We start from the raw sequence: 22,037 nt of genomic DNA, 5'->3' as shown, positions 1-22,037 counted from the left end.
TATAGACATATATACTTTATACTATAGATTAATTCATTTTGCTTCGTATATAGTCACTTAATAAAATATCTTAAAATACTTATATTTAGAAACGGAGAGAGTAGGCGTTTAACTACTCCCACCTAATTAAGCGCCTATACAGGACGCTAGCTTCCAATGCGCAAGTGCCCAACCAGACACTTATTCTATCACACAAATCGTCTAAGCGTCCGGCTGCTCCAGGTGTGACATCAGGAATTCGGCTTGTGCCCTTAAAATGGTTTTGATTTCAATCCCTATAGCACCTCTCTAAACGCTCCCGTTGTACATACTTTAGGCCATGTTTGGTTAATCCCCTCACCACAGGGATTGGAGAAGTTTGAGGGGGATTTTGATTTTTGTAAGGGATTTAATCCCTTTCAGTCCCTGTTAAACCTCTACTAACCGAACATGCCTTCGGGCTTATTCGGTTAATCCTTTTGGGGACAGGATTAAAGGGGATTGACGAGGATTGGGACATATTTTGAATTACAAGGGGTTTAAATCCTCCTCAAACCTCTTCAATCCTCTTGAATCCATACGCAACCGAACAAGGCCTTAAGGGAAAGCCGCATGATGAGAGTAGATGCAGATACGCGCTTGAACTGACTTGCGGGACAGTGGCACTTCTCAGTTGCAATCTCCAAATCCAAAAAATAATATCAATTAGCATCTCATCGTTCACAAGTTGTCACTTAATTAACATCAACTATTTTGATCTGTCATAAATCTTTAATTTTTTTATTTACCTTCTTCTTTCCTAATATGTGTACTTGCTTGTCCGTAATCTGCAAATTGAACCTCTAATTCGATCATAAGCTCACACTTAATGTGTCCTCACATTTTTGAAGCAAAATTGGTCATCATCTTGGGCCATTATTCTCCAATGAGAGAATCATTTTCAAAATCTAAATTGTATCGAACTATAATCATTTGATAACGAACCTCCGTCAGTAGTACGGAGAACTCCATTTTTCATTAAATCAAGCTCACGTTGAAAATTACAGTAAGTTGCGCCCCAGAAATTATGACTAAATAAACATGCAGGATTAGTACCGAGCAAACATGTGAAATGTTGTCCCAGCACGGATCAGTGCTCGATCAGTCACACGTGTCTGCGATGGGAGGAATTGCGCGGAGATGTGATTTGATGCTTCACGACGCTTATCCCCAACGTATTGTAGCGTTCCCCTATAAATAGCACATATACCACACAATTTACAGTGGTCCATCATCCAATTGTGCAGGGAATGGAAGGAAAGACTTCGTCGACCGCGTCGCCCTCCCTTGGTGGTGACGGGGACCCTAGAACCTGCTCTGGCTCCAACCCAAGTGGCGGTGGGGAAACTCGGCTACCACCAGGATCCTCCCAGGACGCCCCCCGTGCTGCGGTTAAGGCACTAGGGAGCCATCCTGCAGATCGACAGTTGCTCCTGGTCACAACTAAGATTGGTGGGCTGCGATAATTAGTCATGATGCCTTCCATTCTGAAACTAAACACTAATCCAATGCATACATATTCACCAATGACACGAAATCAAGCTTCCTCTTCTAACTTATCATATCTCTGCTTTTGTTTATCATTTGATGGACACCACCTATATGCTCGGAGAAAACACTAGCATGGAAATTGGTCACTTCAAGCTTGGATATGTAGAAGTGAAGAGAATTATATATGTGCTAGGTTTGTGAGTTATTGTAGTATGGGTTCATGAACTAGAGGTAGTTGTTTAGTAAACCCACAATGGTCACAAGTTCGAAGATGTACGAAAATCCTAATACCTTGATCGGTGTTCATTCATATGTCGATGTACATTAAAAACGAGGATTTCTTGGGGGTGGGGGTTACAATAACTCTCATTAACAACTCTACAGTTGTAATTGCAACTCACAACGGGGCAGTTGCATTGGGGCCCAATCGCAAATCTCAATAGTACTCTCTTCTTCTTGAAAATGGAAGGCACATTATTTATACGTGCACTTAATGTTTAAAAACCATGATCACTAATATGAGGGAAAACATATAGATGATCATGATACTGCTCTGCTAGCCATTTTCTCCATTGTACGTTATCTTTTCTGTTAGTCACACATTTTCTAGTTTAATTCTGATCTTTTAATGATTTAATTAGGAGCAAGAGATAATCTACTGCATAAATGATTTTTTTACGTTCTATAGATGAAGTGAATGCACAACAAAAATCATCTTATCAACAATTATACATGATCTAGCACCCTATTTATCTCATCTAAACTCTTAATATTGTTTTAGTAATCACTTTCTAAAATATAGAGTATAACATAGACATGCATATACACATACAACATCAGACACGCACACACACTCGCACTAGAAGCTTACAAGACTGAAATCACATATGTTTGTAATCTATGTATCTTCGTAATACATATATGTTAAATTTGCAATTTGAAACTTTGACCGGTCACTATATGTTCATCACGAGGGTTGTGCTCATTGCGAGACTTAACCCAACACATTACGGCATTAGTTGTCGACAACCATGCATCACATGTGTCCGCGTTCCCAAGAGCACCCCTCTCTTTCAAGAGGATTCACGACATGTCAAGCCCTGGGTAAGGTTATTCGCTTTGCATCGAATTAAACCATGTGCTCTCTTATTATTCATCTTTTCAAAACCTAATTGGTCATCATCTTATGACATTACTATTTACCAAGCGAAACATATTTATTACCCGCTTTAGGAATAGAGAGGCTTGAATGATCTATTAAATCAAGCTCACAGTAAAGGTGACACACAAGCTACATCCAACAACTGTCAATAAAGCAAGATGTCATGATGAGAAATGTCCTTCTTGTTTTAGAATATTCAAACCAAATATGAAGATGATGACATACACATGATTTTATGATTCAAACTCATATCACTATTGTCCACATTCATATTCATTATCAAACATGATCATGTTTTGACTAATTTCAAGAAAAAAAAAGATTTAGGAAATGGAACGAGCAATATTCATATGATCCACACTAATTGAATCCCTAGTATATGGTGGTGCTACTTCCAAGGGTTGTATCTCAGTCTCTCTTTTTTAAGTGTCATATTTAGTTTTCTTGTATTTTTCTAATAATATTTGTCTCTACCGTGTTTTTTGTGGATTGTGTGTTTTTTGCAACTTTTTAGAGTATTTCTATGATTTTTTGACTTGTTGTCTATTGCACCTTTGGTCAACCTTCTTGCAATGTTTTATTGTCTATGCCCTGCTGCATTTTCTATCATTTATCTACTACACTTTTTGGCAACATTCTATTACATGTTTTCTCTACTATAGTTTCCCTTTTTTCATGGTATGATGTAATCAGATAAGCACACCCCCTGCCTACTCTTAAGGTTTAATTTCCACCAGTTAATAAACTACTCCCTCAAATTACTTCTCCACCCCAAATTACTTTTAGCATAAATGGATAAAAATGTATGTATTTAAAACTGAAATATCTCCAGATACATCCATTTCTACGGCAATTAATTCCAGATGGAGCGAGTAGTAAACAATCACTAACTAAGAAGTAGCTCTAGGAAAATGCATAATTATATAGATTCTATCGTTCTTTCGTCCAAACATACAATGTGGAAGAGTTAGGAAAAAAATACCAATACAGATTTTTTTGGGTCTAGGGGCATATGATTTGGCAAAAACAAAGATAGTAAAAAGTCAGAAGAATGTGAAACTTTTTTGCGACAAACATAGTCTAGCATAATACTTACGTTCAAAGTTTCAGGACAAAATGAGTTATCTCGTATTTTAAGCAGAAAAAAGTGTAGCCAAAAAAATCATGGATAGTAGCGTTTAGATAGTATTGGTAATTTTAATTTGCTCAAAATACGACATAAATCATTTTCACCCGAAACTTCTACTGTGAGCATTATGCTGGACCATATACACAAACCCGTGTGGCTACATGACCCGTTGACAGAGCGCGCGTGGCTATAAGACTCTTGACGGGAGCATGACCTGACTATAGGGCTGCAGGTACCACTGACCTTGACCGGTCGGTCCATCCCTGTAACAGGTGTGCGCCTACCTACTCCATGACGCCGTTGACACATGGCTACAGTAGTCGCCAGCCGATGGACCCCTCAACGACGGATCCTACAGTCGGTGGGCCCTACAGGCGATGAGACCGCATCGAGGCCCACCCCCATTACCCTTGCATATTGTAAGAGCTGAGGGGTTGACCTATAAAACCCCTTAGCTCCCCTCCTAGCTAGGGGCGATCCCTGAGTTCTAGCTTAGCGCACCCACGCACCTACAGGAGAGTCAGAGAGAGCAAGCAAGCTCCTTCTTCCTCCTCCACTGAACAATTCAAGGAGCACTATTGTACTACTATTCTCCTATATACTTGATCCGACAAAACTAGGGATGTTACCTCCCACGGAGGGCCCCGAACTTGAATACATCGTGTGTCTCGCACCGCTTGTTCCCAATCTTGTCTCCAGAATCCATCGACGCATTTTGGCCCCAACCACACTTGATAAATCACCTCATGACATCTGTTGTGAGAACATCACAACACAGGCAATGGACGGTTCAATCGGTGGCGAATGGACGGCTGCGATGCGACCAAGAGAAAAAGGAGAGCAGAGATGCTACAGCTCAGCCTTGTGGGCTGGCTCGCTCAACGCGTGATAGAACAATTTACTAGGTCGACCCATTTTGCTGGGATTTTTTTCATTTCGCTGGCTTCTCGTTCGCTCGATCCTTATGCAATCCTTTGGTTTGTTCCGTTTTCCATTTCTCATTTTTTTTACTTTTTATTTTTTTTTGCACCTTCACAGATTTTTTTTTATTTTCTCTTTGCTTTTTTCATCGGTTTTCTTTGTTTCTTTCATGGTTTCACTTGATTTTTTTTTTTTAATTTTCCCTATGATTTCCTTGGTTCCTGTTTCTTTTCCGGTTTTCACTAGATTTTCTGTTTGTTTCTTTGTAGATTATTTATATATTATTTAGGTTTTTTTCATGGTTCATTGTTTTTTCTCAGCTTTCACTGTTTTCATTTCGTTTTTATTGGTTTTTTGTTCTATTTTTTTTTCTTTGTTTATTCTTTTTGTCAGTTTTCATCGTTTATTTTTTTGTTCAACACACGTCTATTTTTTTCAGTATACAATGTACATTTTAGTGTAAATGTTGAATTTTTTAAATACACTATGTAATTTTTTTTCTGAAATATATGTTTCTACAACTTTTTGGAATGCAGGGCCAACACTTTTGCAAGTACACTAGGAATGTTGTTTTAATGTAAATACAAAAATCACACTTTAGTATGGATCAGGGCTCTTTTTCGCAGATGTTCAATTTTTTAATATGGAATTAAAATTGTTTAATTATTTTTAAATCACACTATTAAAAAATCGCACTTTAATTATGTTAGGTGCATTCGCACTTTAATTACTCCCTCCATTCCCTTATACAAGGCAACAAACTCAAATTACAGGTACCAAGGTAAAATTTAATGACTACTTTATAAGCCAACTTTTCTTCTTGTTTAGCGGGATCATTAATACGCCGATTGCATGCAAGGAAGAAATTATTGGGAAGTAGTTCAGTGTCATTGTGACTACATGCATGCAAGTATCAAATAAGTTACTAGTACGAGGAAACATCATTAATTTCTACCTCGTTTAATGTTAGTGGCCTTGTATAGATGCAAAATATGTTTTTCATTGTGGCCTTGTATAAGGGAATGGAGGGAGTATTCCAGGTTAGCGCCAGCCGCCCAAGGCATAGCGCATACGCCAGCCACCCAGCGGCAAACGCAGACCCAACACGTGAAAACCCGAGAATACCGTCGACGGGCTCTATGAATTACAGACGGTGGCATCCCAGTTTGACAGTATTCATTGTAGCAGTGTTCTATGGTCTTCTCATCGCGAGATCGAACAGATGTCACACGCTTGGAAATCCAGATGGGCTGCCAGATTTTCCTATGGACTTGTTCGGTTGACAGAGAAATGAAGGGGATTAGGCAGGGATTGACGGGGATTAAATTCACTATAAGTCAAAATCTCCTCCAGTTCACCCCAATCCCCTTGGAAGGGGGTGTAACCGAACAGGGACTAATTTATGTGAGTGTTCTCCCGTGAATCTTGTTTTAGGATTGGAAATTATTTCTTTTTTAAAATCAGACTTGATTTTCGTGACGTAATACAATATCTAACTGTACATGCTGTTGTAAGTGGAGTAGCTCGCGTCCCGCTCTTCATTGCTACTTCATTTCTGTTGCTTGCCGAGGAGCTGACTATGTTTTGCTTTTGTTTGGCAACACATACGCTGGTACCACCTCCACCTGTACAGCAAACTGGTATACAGTTTTGTCCTCTCAACTTATAGGAGATGCCCATAGGCCGTGGTTAATCAGCAAGTCCAAACAATCAAGGAGCTTGAGAGAAAATATTGAGGTGCCGATATGCTTAAGATGCACGAAATTTAATCATGCTATAAATGATTTACTTATACATGTTTTTGGTTTTATTTTTTTTGGGAGGGAGGGGGGGGGGGGGGGCGCATGCCCCCATCCTCATGAAAGTTGTACCCTAATTTCAATGACCCAAAACCAGATGTACATATTTGAAGCTTGTGAAAAGTTCCAAAAAAAGTTCATGACATAGATATCATATCGAGGAAGCGGGTAGGTGGCGAAGTGAGGATGATGGCGGCGCTCTTGATCAGGGCTCTCCTGATCGCAGTCTCTGACGCGGCCTCGCTCTCGAGAGACCCACTCGATCCACGAGCGAGACCATGTTCATCTCTTTGCTGCCTCATTCTCGTTATCTCTCTCTCTTTTTTTGGTCAACGTGCACCCCATCTAGCCAAACTCCCAAAAAGTGACAAGAAGACAATATGGGTATTGGGTATCTTTGGCAAGCGCTGGCCTTGCCCAGCCTAGTAAGGAAGCTAATTATTTGATTCCTAGATGATCATGCCTCGTTACCTGTGGTTTCCAGCTTTTCCTTCGATGTAGTTGGCAAGCCGTTTTGGCTAGCCTCCGTCGGCAAGGCTAGCCTCGCCCAGCAAGGCGAACAGGCAAGGGAACTAAACTTACTTTGAAACGTCCACCCCGACCGAAGGCCACTTCTCTTTTGTGTGTGCCGACAGAAACTAAAAGCACGAGCACACGTTACAAAGCAATCGAGTAAACCAAATCACGAGATAACACATTCCACCTAAATTTTAACCAGCCAAATATTCAATAGGAAGAATCTATCAACTACCCCTATAAAAGCACGAAAGGGCGGAGAACCAATTCATCTCATCCATCAAATCTTATAATCTGCTGATCTTTATCGCTCCAACATATCAAACACGTTTTATGGTTTAATTACCCACCATGCCATTAGCGCTAACCAATGCATTTTAGCAATCTCCACCAGACCACCACGCCCCGTGCCCATCTCTTCTTTCTCGCAGTCTCCACCACACCACCACGTCGTGGGCAGTTACACACAATAGTACCACGCGCAATCTATCATTGCCTTCATGGCTGCCAGAGCCGTCGCAGTGTGGCGAAGGCAGTACAATGTCGGCGACACATATAGTTAGCAGTCGACAAAGAGAAGGGGGAATTTCGTTGAGGTTGTCGTGCAGGAGTGCTCTGGTTTGCTTCTAAAGCTGAATTACATCTGACAAGACTTTGACAAGGATGTATATAGACATATTTTAGAGTGTAGATTTACTCATTTTACTTTGTTTATAGACCCCTAGTGAAATCTCTTAAAAGATTTATACTTAGAAATGGAGGGAGTATTTTAGAGCATGTACAATAGTCTTATCTTAGCACCTCAGAGTAGTTCCAATTTGGATGCTGCTCCTAGGAGAGGCCAGACGAAGGCGCAGGCGCAAGTGCCCCAGGATGATGGCTCGCATCTGTCGTGGCTAGTACGGTCATGACCGAGAGTACGAAGAAAACACCAGCCGCCACGTAATTTACTGCCACGGGCGAATGGATACTGCTGCTTGAGACGCCATCCTTTAACGACAGTGCGCCACATAGCCTTCCAAAATGTGCAGGTCCACACCGGCCCGATAACCGCCTTGAACGCACTGTTCAGTAGCAGGAGGAAGGCGACGTACCAGGGAGGTTGATGCAAAAATTATCTTGGCCATGCCCATCAGGGAAGAATTTGAGGATTACCCAACTTGGCATTATGATGGTAAAGGCCGTTTCTCTCTGAAATCGGCGTACCAGGTTTATGTCATTGACGACAGAGATAATGTGAAGTCGCCAGCCACGTCTGAACCAAGACAGCCAGAGGTCGAATGGAAGAAAATATGGGAGGTACATTGTCAGCCAAAGGTACAGCAACTCATGTGGAGAATGGCTCGTAATAGTCTGCCATTCAAGATGAGCATCAGGCGAAAGGGCACTCAGTGTGAGACTCTTTGTGTTTGCTGCAAGAGAGCGGATGAGGATGGTTGCCACTTGTTCATCCGCTGCAAGGAAGTAAAGAAACTATGGCGTGAGTTGGACCTGGAACATTTGCGTGTGATGTTGTGCACTTGTATTAACTATTAACGCAAGAGAAGTGGTGAACGAGGTTCTCAAGCTCAATGTGGAAAATCAGGTCCTGATCGCATGCATGCTTTGGAGATGGTGGACTCGCAGAAATAAAATAAACTCTTCTGGGAGCTAGTCTATGGACGGAGACTGTGCCGAACAATGTAAACGTCCTAGTGGCCAGCGATCTTGCTGGACCCGTTGCGTAATGGAATTCGAGTATTCCAACTAAAAAAAAAAGAAAAGGAAGGCGACGTATACGATTTTTTTTTTTTTGCTTCACGTGAAATCTGGAACTAATGGAATGTTCTTCTTCCTTGAGGCATGCGCACGCGTTATGCAGAAAAACATGCCACTATTTATCAGTCGTCCAAAATTTCTTGATGTGCCAGTCGAATTTCACACTGTATTTCCGTATTGCCCAAAGTGCCCCTCATTTCACTCGTTCATCCAACAATGTTCAAAACTTCTTCTCATCTACTGATATCTTCCTTCCACCACCTACTGTCTCTCCGCTGAGCCGGTGACGCAATCGCGCCATGGCACAATACCTGCTTGTGCAGAAAATATCCTGATCAGGATGAATGAACTACCATACTGATCAGAATATCTTCTTCGCAGGGACTTATGTCCAGATAGTATTGTTGAGCAAAACATATATACTTTTGCAGTATCTTAAGTAAGGAAATCTAGTACGTTCACAAAATGTAATGAGTATAAACCAAATATATAGAGCACTAGACTACAACATCAACGAATGTGTGAAACTTAAATGATGTTACAAATAACATTAGTCACTCACCATCTCGCGAGCTGCCCATCTTCCTAGTTTCAACAACCTTGGTGTCGGAGCTGAAGCTAATTGAGCATCCAACATTTAATCTCAACACATATTTGTAACCGCCTGAAAACTTGAGAAGGCTCTCCCTTGCCTGTTATACTGCACATAATATGGAGAAATAGTTTTTGGTTCCAGACTCTCATTCTAGCCCCTCTAACAGTATGTTGCTCACAGTGTCATCATCAGCTGTTTGGAAGGCATTGTCGACTTCTCTAGCCTCCTCTCCATCAATGGTGCCAACTAACACACGATGTGTCTTCGAATCAGGTACCCATCCCTTGTCTAGCATTTGATCCAGAAACTTACACGCCTCACTCTTGAAGCCTTCTTTGATAAGGCCATAAATGATAATGTTAGAAATTCTAGGGCTCGCCATTCCATCTATACTTACCACTTTCAGTAAACTTTCTGAAACCCTGCTTAGTAACGAAAACACAGCCATATCACAGACTAGTAGTTCAAACGTCTCTTGGTCAGGAACAAAGCCATTATTCACCATTTTGTTGAATAACAGAGCAGCCTCAAGAATTGTCTCCTTGGTGAGGAAACAACGCACAAGAACATTGTATGTGTAGCTGTCCAATAGACAACCTTCCATCAGCATCTGTGCAAGGAGAAGCAACAGATCCTTTTCCTTCTTCAAATGCAGTAGTGCATGGATAATTGTGTTATAAGTTGACAATGTGCAAGAAGTGCCAGTGCAAACAGCTAGTGAACGCATTCTGATTGCGTCACGTATCATTCCAGCCATACAACTCCCTTCGATTAGTATATCAAGTGCCTTGCTGGTAAGGCTGCAACCTCTTTTGCAGTGATATTTAAAAACTTCGGCAGCTTCTTGGATCCGCTCCATGTGGCACAAGCCTTCTATCAGCTGCGAGAAAGATTCTGAATTAAGTACCAGATTGCTAACACTGGCCCTTCTGAACAGATCGAGGGCTGTTCTGTAAAACCCTAACCGACAGTAACAAGATACAGCAGAAGAATAAGTACTCTCGTCAGCTGTAAAAGAAGAAACTGTCATTCTACCAATAAGCTCCAATGCTCTTCTAATGTTCCCTTCATTGCAGAACTGAGCGATAACTATGTTCCATGAGCGACGATCAACCAGCCCCCTTGTACGAAATTTCTCAAAATAGCTCACTAAATCTCTCAGAGAACCTGTTACACATAACCCTCTCAACAGTACATTATATGGCTCTGTTTCTGCGACATCATTTTCCTCGAGAAAACTCACAGCTTTGTGGAACTGGGATAATGTACAGTAGCAATCTACAACATTCACATACGTATCTGTCAATGGTGCTTGACCTGACGCTGTCATTTCTTTAAATGTTGTGACGGCATCATCCAATAGTTGGTTTTCACACAAACATTTTATCAAGGCACTATACAAATGTGGGTCCAACTGAAGGCTATCTTGTTTCATCATTTGGTGCAATTTACTTGCCTCCTTGGGTTTATTGAATTTACAGAATAGGGGCAGCACTTGAACATAAAAGCAGCCATCAGGGATGCATCTCAGCTGCACCATCTTCTCAAAGAGTTCTATTGATTCACCTGATCTGCCATGAGAACAAAGTGCTTTTATGAGTATCTTGAAAGTATGGCTATTAGGAGTACACCTTTTCTTGCTCATCCTGTCAAACTGAATCAGTGCCAGATCTAATTTGCCAGCTTCACACAATGCCTCAATTAACCAATTCAAGGTTTCCACATCAGGAAGGACTCCCGCCTTCACAATCTCCATGTACGCGCGGATGAATGGCCGCAAACCCCTCCCTTCCTTGACCAAACCACATAGCACAGCATTGCAAGATGACACTGACATCTTGAGCTTCCCAGAGCAAGCATTCTGAATCACCAGCAAGGCTTCATCGAACCGGTTCTTATTGCTCAGGAACTGAACTAGATCGTTCAAGATTTTGTCCAATACAGGAGCATTCAATTTAACCATCTCCTTTAGGAGGCTGTCCATCTCATCACAATTCCCAACACCACCGAGCTTGGAGATCATGCAGGCATATGTGTCAACCGTATGAGCAAACATCCTCTGACTCGATGCCCATTTAAATATCCGAAGGGACAAGTTCAAATCTGAAGTAGAATCAAGAAAGCGGGTCAGTATCTCTGGCTGGAGATTGTTCTTGAGCGACCGGATTGCAGATTCGAACTCAGTGGACCCCGCTGTACCCCCAGAATCACGAGAAGCAGGCACATCTGAGAAAGAGCAGTATGTTAGCCTGCTCGACAACAGGCGCAGTCTTGAAAACCATATGCAGGATGCAACCTTCAGAGCCATGGAGCCAACTACATGATTACAGAATCATGCTAAACTGACAAGGAGCAACTCATGGATTCACGCTGGAGTTAGAATCTTTGAGCCAACTGCAATCCTGTGCCCCGCTGAAATAAGAACAAGAAAAAACAAATGAAACCAGAAACACTTGTGGTCCCAAAAACTGCAACCTGTTACACTAGGAACGGTACCGTACAAGTACATGTAGTAGTATTTCTGATGTAAATACAGGATCACTGAACTATGGATGGGTGGATCAAGAAAGGAGCAAGCCACAGAATTCTGCATGAGCGAGGCACTTTCACCAAGCATTTCATGGTGTTGAAGCAATCGATCACACACATGGGATGGGTCAAATCATATGAGGTGTGGCGACTGCTATGCAATAACAGTGTCGATATATGCGCATCAGGTCTGGTTTGCACTATTTGTAAGCTCCACGCAGGCAACAATTAGCACTCACAGGCAGGCTCTGGCATTCTGTTAATGAACGCCGCACTGGTACATTGACTGAATGAAAAAGGAAATTCAGATACCATCAGCGGAGAGCTAGAAAAGAGGAAACGCATCCCACACCTGCCGCATGGTCGCGTGCCCTGCGTTTCTGCTCGCCGGGATGCCTCGGTAGAGCACGTCAGCACGCCGCGCCGCCTTGCCGTGCCGCACTCGTCTGGGTCCGGCGGAGGCCTGGGTGCCGACCAGGCGACGTGTTCTGCTGGCTACGCGGGGCGATACCCGCAGGGGAAGGGATCTTAGCTTGTATTGTCGGAGTGGAGTAGAGGGTCCGGGTGAGAGCCGAGGCGTGCGGCGGCGGTCCACGGGCGCGAATCCGGCGGCGAAGGTTGACGGTGGCGCAGAGGGGAGTGGAGGACTGGAGAGAAAAGAGGAGAGCAGAGATGCCCCAGCTCGGCCTTGTGGGCCGCGGCCCAGTTAGAGCCCCGCGCAGGTAAAATGGAGATCTTCCGAAATCACTGGTCAGTTAGGGGCTTAGGGCACACGAAAAAAACTAATCTCTCCGTCTCATAACATAAGAGTAGTTAGTTAGGGCACACACACAAAAACTACTCCCTTTATTCATTTTTGTAAGGCATTTAAGACAACTCAAATTGAACTATTTTAGGTGTTAGCTTAAATGTCTAAAATGTCTTAAAAAAATGAATGAATGGAGTAGTTAGTTAGCTAGTTAGGGCAACTCCAAAATTTCAAAAAAAGAAAAAGTTAGGTCAGCTGCGCCCACCCAAACAAACACCAATGTGACCCTTTCTTTTTGTTCATGTCCGCCGGCCCCCAGTGCACCGAACACGCATGAGGCTTTTATTTATTTTCTTTTTTCAATTTAAAAAATATATATTAGGCCGCCAAAAGTCCTTTACCTACATTAATTCAACTAAGAAATATATAACTAAAAGATAAATAATCCTTAGATATACTGCTCGTCCTTGTCATCGTCGCCGACGAGGTCGATGTAGACCAAAGGCGACCATGGACATGGCCACACTAGTGTCGGTGGTCCTACCGCCGGCGCGCGTGGTGGCGTAGTTGCCACCTCCTATCGCTCCTCCTCTGGATCAGGTGTGCGCATTGGAAGACCGCATGGATCAGGTGTGCGCATTGGAAGACCGCGTCTACCTCACTAGCCCTTGTAGTGGCCTCTCCTCCGGCGGGGACGACGCATGATATCCCACAAATACAGGGGGTCACAACAATCTTCGAGGATATCATTTCATCCAAATTTATTAATTCGCCACAAGCGGAGCCGGAAAATATTTATGAGCCTTAGCAGTGGAGTTGTCAATTCGACCACACGTGAAATGTTATTCTACATCAAAGTATTTAGTACCACAAGAATTTGATAGTTTGGTTATAGTAGCAATAGTAATAAGATCCATAACCATAGCAGTTTGTAATAGCACTAACAACAACAGTAACTTAGCATGATCGATATGAGAGAAGCATAGGCATCGCATCAACGATGGATAAGTATGTTGGATGTCATTCATCCTGTAACAACCACAACCTAGAGCGACACAGAACTAGTTTCAATTCATCAGTATAATGTAGGCATGTATCATTGCCTACCCCTGTGTTTGTATGTAGGCATGTATCTATAATATATTATAGATACGACGGAGATGTATCATTGCCCAACTCATGTGTTTACCCTCTTATGCTATGCTTGTTCGGCTAGGAGGGTAAAGGGAGAACCACTCCGATTGTACTTCCACCTTGCCTCGTTAAGTACCTCAGTGGAGAAAGTCGAAAACTGACTTTCATAATGAGCGAGAACTGGTCGGTGATCTGATGATAAGTGTGAAACTAAAAATCGATGGAGGTTACGCCGTGTTACACGAAGGATTTGTACTCACACAAACCAAGTGATAATGGTTCAACCATGGCATACCCGGACATCACAAAACATTGGGGGCTAGTTACTAGCCCCCGCAGTCAAGCTCCTATGGCTAAGTGAAAGCACTAAAGCCACATAGTCTGATTGCCTTCTTTCCCTAACACACTACCGCCTCTGGGCACCGAGACATCGACTAAGGGTCATAGTGCGGAGGTCGAAACACCGCTTGTAGCATCTACAAGGGGGCCGAAGCCGATGACTGATAACTTTTAGATTAAAACAGCCACACGGGAGTCAAAATAAATAAACAAAGCATGATATACCATGCAGAGCAACGACATCATAAAAGCACAAGAATTTAACTGTCATATGGTACCTGATAGTACGCTCACTCATAAATTACATCTTTTGGGCAAAGGGCCTCTGTCACCCGAGCACCATCCATTACAATGGGGAAGTACTGCTCGAGGCACCTATGTTCCTTCCCTGGAGGCGGGGTCCGGTGTCCATTTCGGTCGGCTTGATATTTGGACAGTGCACCATGGTCTTTCGCAAAGTCTATCTGAGCCCCCTCGATGCATACGAAGTGCTTCAGGATGTCAATCTAGGGTGCGGCGTCGAACGACTTCTGCACCAGGCCGAAGTAGCTGCTCGACAACGGCTCCGAAGGCCATAGCCTAACGTAGAGGTCCTGCATGGCTAGCTCCGCCATCCGATGCAACTCCATCAACTGCTTCATCTGATCAGTAAGAAGGGGAGGTTGCTCGGGGGCTTGAAATTGCGCCCAAAACAACCTTAGCTCGGCATCCCCCTCCCAGGATGCAAAGTGCCTTGCCACATTCGCCGCACTCCTCGGAAGATCCGCAAAAGCGCCCGAGGAACGCCTCACTCGTGTGGGCAACACAACCCTGTTACCAGCGAAGACACATTGTAGTAAGTACGACTTACCATCCGCAATAAGCTTGGCTTGGCAGAGCTCCTTTTGGTAGCCTTGCGCCTCCACCCACGCTTCTTGGTTCGCCGGTATCAACGAGATCAACTCGGACGTCTAATTCTTACTCTTTTGTTCAAGGGCCTCACATTTAGTGACGACATTCTTGAGCTCCCGCAGCACCTCGTCCACCCTTGCCTCGTGCTTATCAGTGACGACCTTTACCGATGTCAGTTCGGCGGCCGCTCGTTCGACCGTCCACTTTTGTTCTGCAGCCTCGTGCCTTGCCTTCTTCAGCTCGGCCTTGAGGTTCTCGACCTCCGCGACGACAGCTACAGTTATAATAAGCACCCCGCACTTAAGGATAAAATCCAAATACCTCACTTAATGAGGAAAACAACGGTATTAAGCAGCCCAGTTCGGACTTACCTTGCGCGTTGTCAAACCGCTTGTTGAGAAGGTCGAGTTCCTCATCGGAGCTCTTGAGCTTCCGATTCACCTCCACCAGCTCCACGATATTGGTGGCTGGTGCCGAAAACGAGGCATGCATAACAGTCATGCATGTCATACTCCCGAGTTATAGGTTTTTGGATCTTGTGCCAGGTTTTCTTCGATCCTGCCAGAGTCTCGGAGGCTACGGTTCACTTTTACTAACGCGAATGTTTTCTGAGCTATTTGACCCCGCTTGAGTTTTTCACACTCACCCAGGGCTCGGGACCCGAGGGGCGCATAATCTCGGTGGGCGTGCCCTAGGGGGGCACGTCCACCAGGATTGTGGCTCCTGGGTAGACCCTCTCCGGTAGATCTTGATGCCAATATTTTTTTTATTAATTCAAAAAATATTCTTCATAAAATTTCAGCTCAATCCGAAAATTTTTATTTCCACACAAAAATACACCATAGTAGTTCAGCTGAAAACAACGTTAGTCCGGATTAGTTTAATTCAAATCATGCAAATTAGATTTCAAAATAAGAGCAAAAGTATTTGAAAAGGTAGATATGTTTTAGACATATCAGCGTGGTGGCCTCCACCACCAATGCGTGGAGCACCACTGGTAGATCGGTCCTGTCTAGGGGCCTCGTCGTCGTCCTTAGCCTCCTCCTCCTTCACCACGAGATCCCACGGCGGCTCGGCTGCTGGAGCATGCAGTGGTGCTGGTGCTGAAAGTGTAATCATGCCCTTAATCATATTTTATGGTGATGACAACATGCATATAGAGAACTAACCAATTCTGTCAAGTGCATCTCAGGTTTAGTTCCTGAGGACTATTGTGTGAATCATGACTAATGTATCCAAAATGCTCAAGTATGGATAAACCAGAAGACTAGTTTTTTAGCTATTTTCGGTTTGCTCTTTGCTACTTGTAAACCGTGTTGGAATTTTCCTTAAAAATATAAAAAAAAGATGAAACACATTAAAGAGAAATATTTTCTTGAGTAAAAATCAAGGTTATCGAACCGATAAAAAAACTACGCAAACATCAAGCCTTCAGCGTCTCCACGCAAAAAAGCACGCACCAGAGGTCCAGCCCAAGAGCAGAGCCAAGGAACTACTTTCATTATTTCACCTTTCACTAACTGAGCTAAACAAAAGATTGAAAAGGATCGAATGTAGCTGCACACCAGGCTCGTCGTACAACAATGAGTAGACCGTCTATTTTCCAAACATCTGACTAACTACAGAGGTCACACGACATGTATGTGGCTATGCGTTTGTTCTCGCCGAAACTATTCTCTGTCGGCGCCGGTCAACGCATCCGCCGTGCTGCCTCCGGAAGGAAGCTAGCGCTCTCAGGTGGAGTCTGCACTCTGCATGTCACGCGAGCAGTAACTGTCAAACATAACGTGCAAGTTGCAGCGACAACATGTTTTTTTAGTCAACAGTGGCAACATGGTTGTACTAATGAAAAAAACAAATGCATGCGTGTAAGAGCATGGTTAATAGTATAGCCAACTGCTGGCTATAAGCCATCTTATAGTCAGGGACGAAGCCAACATGCAAGTATAGAGGGGCAAGTTTGTTTATGGAGGAGGCAAAGTTCATAGGAAGAAAAAAAGTAGCTACAACAACCATTGTTATAGTAGAAAAATCAATTTGTTAAGGGGTCTAGCCCCCCCTTGTCCCTCCACCTTATAGCTAGCTTGTACAATAGTTAGCTACAAAAAAATACTACTTTTATCATATATGGTCCAACTTTCATTCTCACAAAACACCTAGGAGCACGTGCTAGAGCTGGCTCTTCACGAAGAGCCCGCTTCCCTTCTCTCTCCTCTTCTCTCTCATTCAATTCAGCAAAAATATAGTATTTTAATCCTTACAGCTTGCTGGCTGTACATTATTGTACTTGCTCTAAGGCTTCCTCCAATGCAAAGATGAGTAGTAAGTGAGGTGCTAAGAGCATTAAATATGTTAAGCAACCATGATATTCAATGCATTGGTGCTAGTTTGTTGTTGCTAAGGTTGACTTACTTAATTGTTTAGCAACTAAAGTCTTGCATGTATAGGCTAGTTCCCTTTATTTTTAATGTTTTACATAGGTTTCCGTGACTAGCACCGTTTTCTTCTGAAAACATCAAACTTCTCTCTTTCTTCTTAATTAGATTGTTACATAGGTTTTTTTTCTTTGTTAGCATGCTTAGCACCTATCCAAAATAGAGCATTGGAAGCAGCCTAATGATCAACTTGGTCCGTCTCATGCAGTAGTAGTTGGTGAGCATGCAGTGGTTGAGCACACTGCATACGTCAACCAAATCTTCAGGTCACGGAAATGGTCGACTCCCACTTTTCCTTCGTACCAACGACGGACTGCACGCAAACCAACGAACGTCAAAGGAGAAAAACAAGCTTCTGATCTCCTGCAAATTGCAACGGAGCAGCTGTTTTGCACAAGTTTCCATATACAATGCGCAAGTTGCAATATGCACGCGTTTTACAGTCTTCTTCGCCATGGAACTACAGAGACTACGCCTTATCCTCCAGCACGCGTGAATGTGCATGCATCATACTCCCTTCGTTAGTAAATATAAGATCTTTTAAAAAAAATATTATAGACTACATACGAAGCAAAATAAATGAATCTATATTTTAAAATGTGTCTATATACATCCATATGTATTTTTTAATGAAATCTCTAAAATGTCTTATATTTAGGAATGAAGGGAGTACATGTTCAAAATAATACTGTATATATTTTCGATGAGAGAGACAAGGTTTGCATCCACTTTCAATTATTTGCATTCCACATACATGCACTGACGCACGCTCCTGCATGTTCGAGAGAGAACCAAGCACGAATCTCAAAGCAAGGATGAAGGACACTCTTGTACTCCCTCCGTTCCTAAATATAAGTCTTTTTAGAAATTCATTATAGGACTACATACGGAGCAAAATGAGTGAATCTATACTCTAAAATATGTCTATATACATCCATATATAGTTCCCCTAGTGGAACCCCTTAAAAGACTTATATTTAGGAAGGGAGGGAGTAGAAACCATGTATAGTATTCCTACGAACTTTCAACACGAGCATACGACGCGCCGGTACGGCCAAAGCCGGGCGGTGCTCAGCTTCCCCAACAAGGCCGGGTATGCGGAATTCCTCGTCCCTCCCATTTGGACCGTGTCCCATGAGGAGGAGAAGGAGCTCCGCCAAGCTGAGGCACAACGCAACGCCGAGGCCAATGATGTGCTCTACATAGCGAAGCTCGTCGATGTCGATCTAGAGCTCCTCGCGTAGAACATTGCATACTTCAAGGAGAAGGAGGCACACCGCAAGAAATTACAATATGACGAGGAGGACCGCATGATCGAAGTCGAAGTCAATGAGTTGTTCGAACAGCTCGGGATGGAGCTCTTTGACGAGGGGGTGGGGGGGTAAAGCCATCTACCGTCAATGACCACGACGTCGGCCCCTTCGGCATCAGGGTGGGTACACCGGTAGCACCACATGGATGGATGCACCACATACATTCCCCTCACAGCTTCTAACTTGGAATCACCATTGGTTCAAAGTGGCCCTACACTAAGTCTAAATCGCGCTCTCTTCAACACAAAACCTATATATGAACTTTTAGAGATACATATGAACCCGTATATATGGTCCTTACTTTAAAGTGTGGAGGTGCAAAAGCCTATAGCATTTGGATGCAACCAATGAGAGACGTCGCACGAGATACATTCAACTTGTTTGGAGGGCAGTCCTTATGCTAGATGTGGCTTTTTTTTCTCTCCTTAGTGTATTTGTGTTGTACTGTATATTGCACGATGTTACTTGCATTTTAAATAAATAAAGATGTGTGCATCGCAATGATGCAGAGAGGAAGGGGTTTCGATGCAGAGAGGAAGGGGTTTCAATCTCCTTTTCTAAGAAAAACATAGCGCCATGTATGGATGAGTATTTAAGCTTAACTTTATATAGAAGAAATAAAAGGGGAGCTAGCTATTGCATTTTGTACAACCATAAATTTCAGAATTTTATTGTCCAAACATAAATGTCTGAAATGTGATATTATATATTAAATAAGCAAAGGAGCATATACATCTCAGAATCTAGACGACCCATTACCGAACAACATTTAGGTTAAACAACCGCATGACATACCTATAGTTGCCTAGTTCCCATGAAGAGAATCATCCGATCCCCAATGATAGTGGCACCCCTTTGAATAATGAAGCATTGTGGGTATTATTTGGTCAAAAAGACATGCAGCAGACATGAGAAGAGAATACATCAATTGAAAACAGGGAGCAAATTAGCTGAAATGATCATGTCAAACACTTAACATGCAATTGCTTAAATGATAAATAAAGGGCAGACTGAACAAAATAAAACGTATAGTATTATATTAGAAGATACACAGGTTTCTTGTGTTAATCAAGCCCGGCAAAGGATGATGAACCGATCAAGGAACCGGTACTGGATTACGACATGTAGTTGAAGACACTGCATATAATCAAAGTGGTCAGGTGAGCTTAAGCCCCCAGTAGACCTTTTGCAGAAAATAATAGTTAAAGTGATCGTAAATCATAGGCAGGTTGATATACAATGTATCAAAAATCATTAGGGAAAACGAGTGAGCAACTTATCATCTCATCATACCACACCAACGGCCGATCCAGAGAGCTCGACGTGCCACCTGATGCCTCTGCCGGCCGGCGACGACTAACGGCAGCGGCAGCCAGCCGCCGGTCACGTCAGAACCGGGTGGTGACGTCGAGGTTCCCGAAACCGCAGAATCATGCAAGATTAAGAGCGAATCGCAGCGATCGAAGAGCGAAAACACAATTAGGATGCGGTTAACTAATGGAGATGGTTGCATTACGACATCAGTCACCATCTAGAACAGAGATTCTCACGCAGGCCGATCCATTAGTATACGTATGTGCTACTCTGCATCAACAGACAAGGGCGCTATTTTTTCAGCCATTATATATATTCCCTGTGATTTATGGTTCCTGCTAGTAGATATTCTCTTTGTTTGGGTTTCTATTCTATTTTTCCGGCGATTCTTTGTTTACGTTTCGATCGAGCGTGACAGCTAAAAAAAAGAAAACTGCAGACGGGCCTGACGTGACCTCACCTCACCACTAAACTATGATAATTCCCATAGTTTCGTTACAACAACTACGGTTCCTACTCTCCCGGTAGACTTTCTTGTTCACTGGTTGCTCGTGATGAAAAGATGAAAGGGGCACCCAACAATTCTTGGCAAGAGTTTGAACAGTAAGCCGAACACGGGTAACCTTGCATTGCCAACCATCCTCAAATCCCATCGAATTTGGCTATCGATATTCGTTTTCGGACGACAGTTAGAAACCCCATATATATGTCAATGGCAGAATGGTTCCTAGGGGTGGAATAAAAGATGAATTTCAGAAGGTTAGGATAACAGATATTGTAAGCCTATCAGAAGCAGTAGACCCCTAACAGTAGCTAAAAATGATGACCACCGGCACCGAATAGTGAATGCAAGACGAAAAGGCCAGACAAGTTGCGCCTCTGCACTATTCCAAGCACAGGAAGGATCGATGAAGCCCCCCATCGTCAACATTCGTGCAGGCCACACACATAATTCCGGTGGTTTTGCGCCGATTGGGCGGCGATGGAAAGCATATGCATGAGCACAAAAAAGCCAAGCAAGATTCGATAAAAGGGAACAGCTCGAGAGGCCGACAAACACGGGGAATAATTCCCTCTCTTTCTCCTAATCCTAAGCTAAAGGAAAGGATCGTAGGACTGGTACTTTGCCTTAGTTAGGGCAGGCCATCATTTGATTTCAGCACTGAAAAGGAGATGATGATTAGCGTGTATGTAATCAAGACCCTCGAGATAGGTAGGTATAGGTAGGTAGGTAGAAAGATGTATCAACATCGTCGTTGCGAGGAGACGGTGTTTGTGAATCGGTGGGATTTGCATTAAGAAACATGATGGGCCAAAAGTAAGCAAGCGGAATTAATGGATGAAGCTAAGGTATTCTACAAAACGAATGAGGCTAAGCAATAGCAGACAAGGGAGTTTTATGAGCAACAAGGAGTTTTGCAAGACGACTTTAAGGGAAGGCATCTTATCTTACCAACGTGCACTCCATCAATAAATAACAAAATTCAAAATAGTTTGTGCGTGTGCTCTGTTGGCGCCACTAACCCTGAAGAACACGGTGAGCGGGATTTTGTCACTGAGTGCAGGCATCAGTGTTTGACCGTGTCGTCCTCGGGGCCGAGGAGTCGGGTACAAAGGCACACGACAGCGGAAGTCAATTTGCTGGGTAGGAAAAAACACAGGCGGATCAATCTGCACCCACTCCCGAAATCCGGAGTATGAACAAAATCGCGAACACGAAGCGGTGAACCGAGGCTTTGGTTTTATTTTTTTGCACTTGCATGGATGCGCGCCAATGATGCCCGGACATCATCATCATTAAACAAAGAGAGGGAGGGGAAAAAAGAAAGGAACAAAGCAGACATGAACAAACGATGCACTCGCCGGTCGCCGCCACCAACGAACACCCAAGGAATAACAGGCGGGGGAAGGCGCCGGCCGCGGCTATATAAGCCGAATTGAACGC

General features: G+C 43.3%; 1 protein-coding gene across 2 annotated transcripts; it reads right to left on the bottom strand.

Moving 5' to 3' along the window:
• Positions 1 to 7,612: 7,612 nt before the first annotated feature.
• LOC123452681 (pentatricopeptide repeat-containing protein At5g64320, mitochondrial-like) lies at positions 7,613 to 11,806 on the bottom strand. Of its 2 annotated transcripts, none has more exons than XM_045129385.1 (2): positions 9,357 to 11,806; positions 7,613 to 8,490 (listed from the first exon to the last, which is right to left on the bottom strand). In XM_045129385.1, exon 1 carries the CDS (start codon positions 11,695 to 11,697, stop codon positions 9,535 to 9,537), a length of 2,163 nt encoding a protein of 720 aa, XP_044985320.1. In that variant the 5' UTR covers positions 11,698 to 11,806; the 3' UTR covers positions 7,613 to 8,490; positions 9,357 to 9,534. The 2 variants fall into 2 exon arrangements, with proteins under 2 accessions (XP_044985320.1, XP_044985319.1); XM_045129384.1 differs by lacking the exon at positions 7,613 to 8,490 and adding an exon at positions 8,913 to 9,105.
• Positions 11,807 to 22,037: the final 10,231 nt, after the last annotated feature.

The sequence above is a fragment of the Hordeum vulgare genome, chromosome 5H (assembly GCF_904849725.1).
Source record: "Hordeum vulgare subsp. vulgare chromosome 5H, MorexV3_pseudomolecules_assembly, whole genome shotgun sequence".
Taxonomy (NCBI): Eukaryota; Viridiplantae; Streptophyta; class Magnoliopsida; order Poales; family Poaceae; genus Hordeum; species Hordeum vulgare.
The sequence above is the reverse complement of the archived record's forward strand: the minus strand, read 5'-3'. Positions and strand labels throughout refer to the sequence as shown.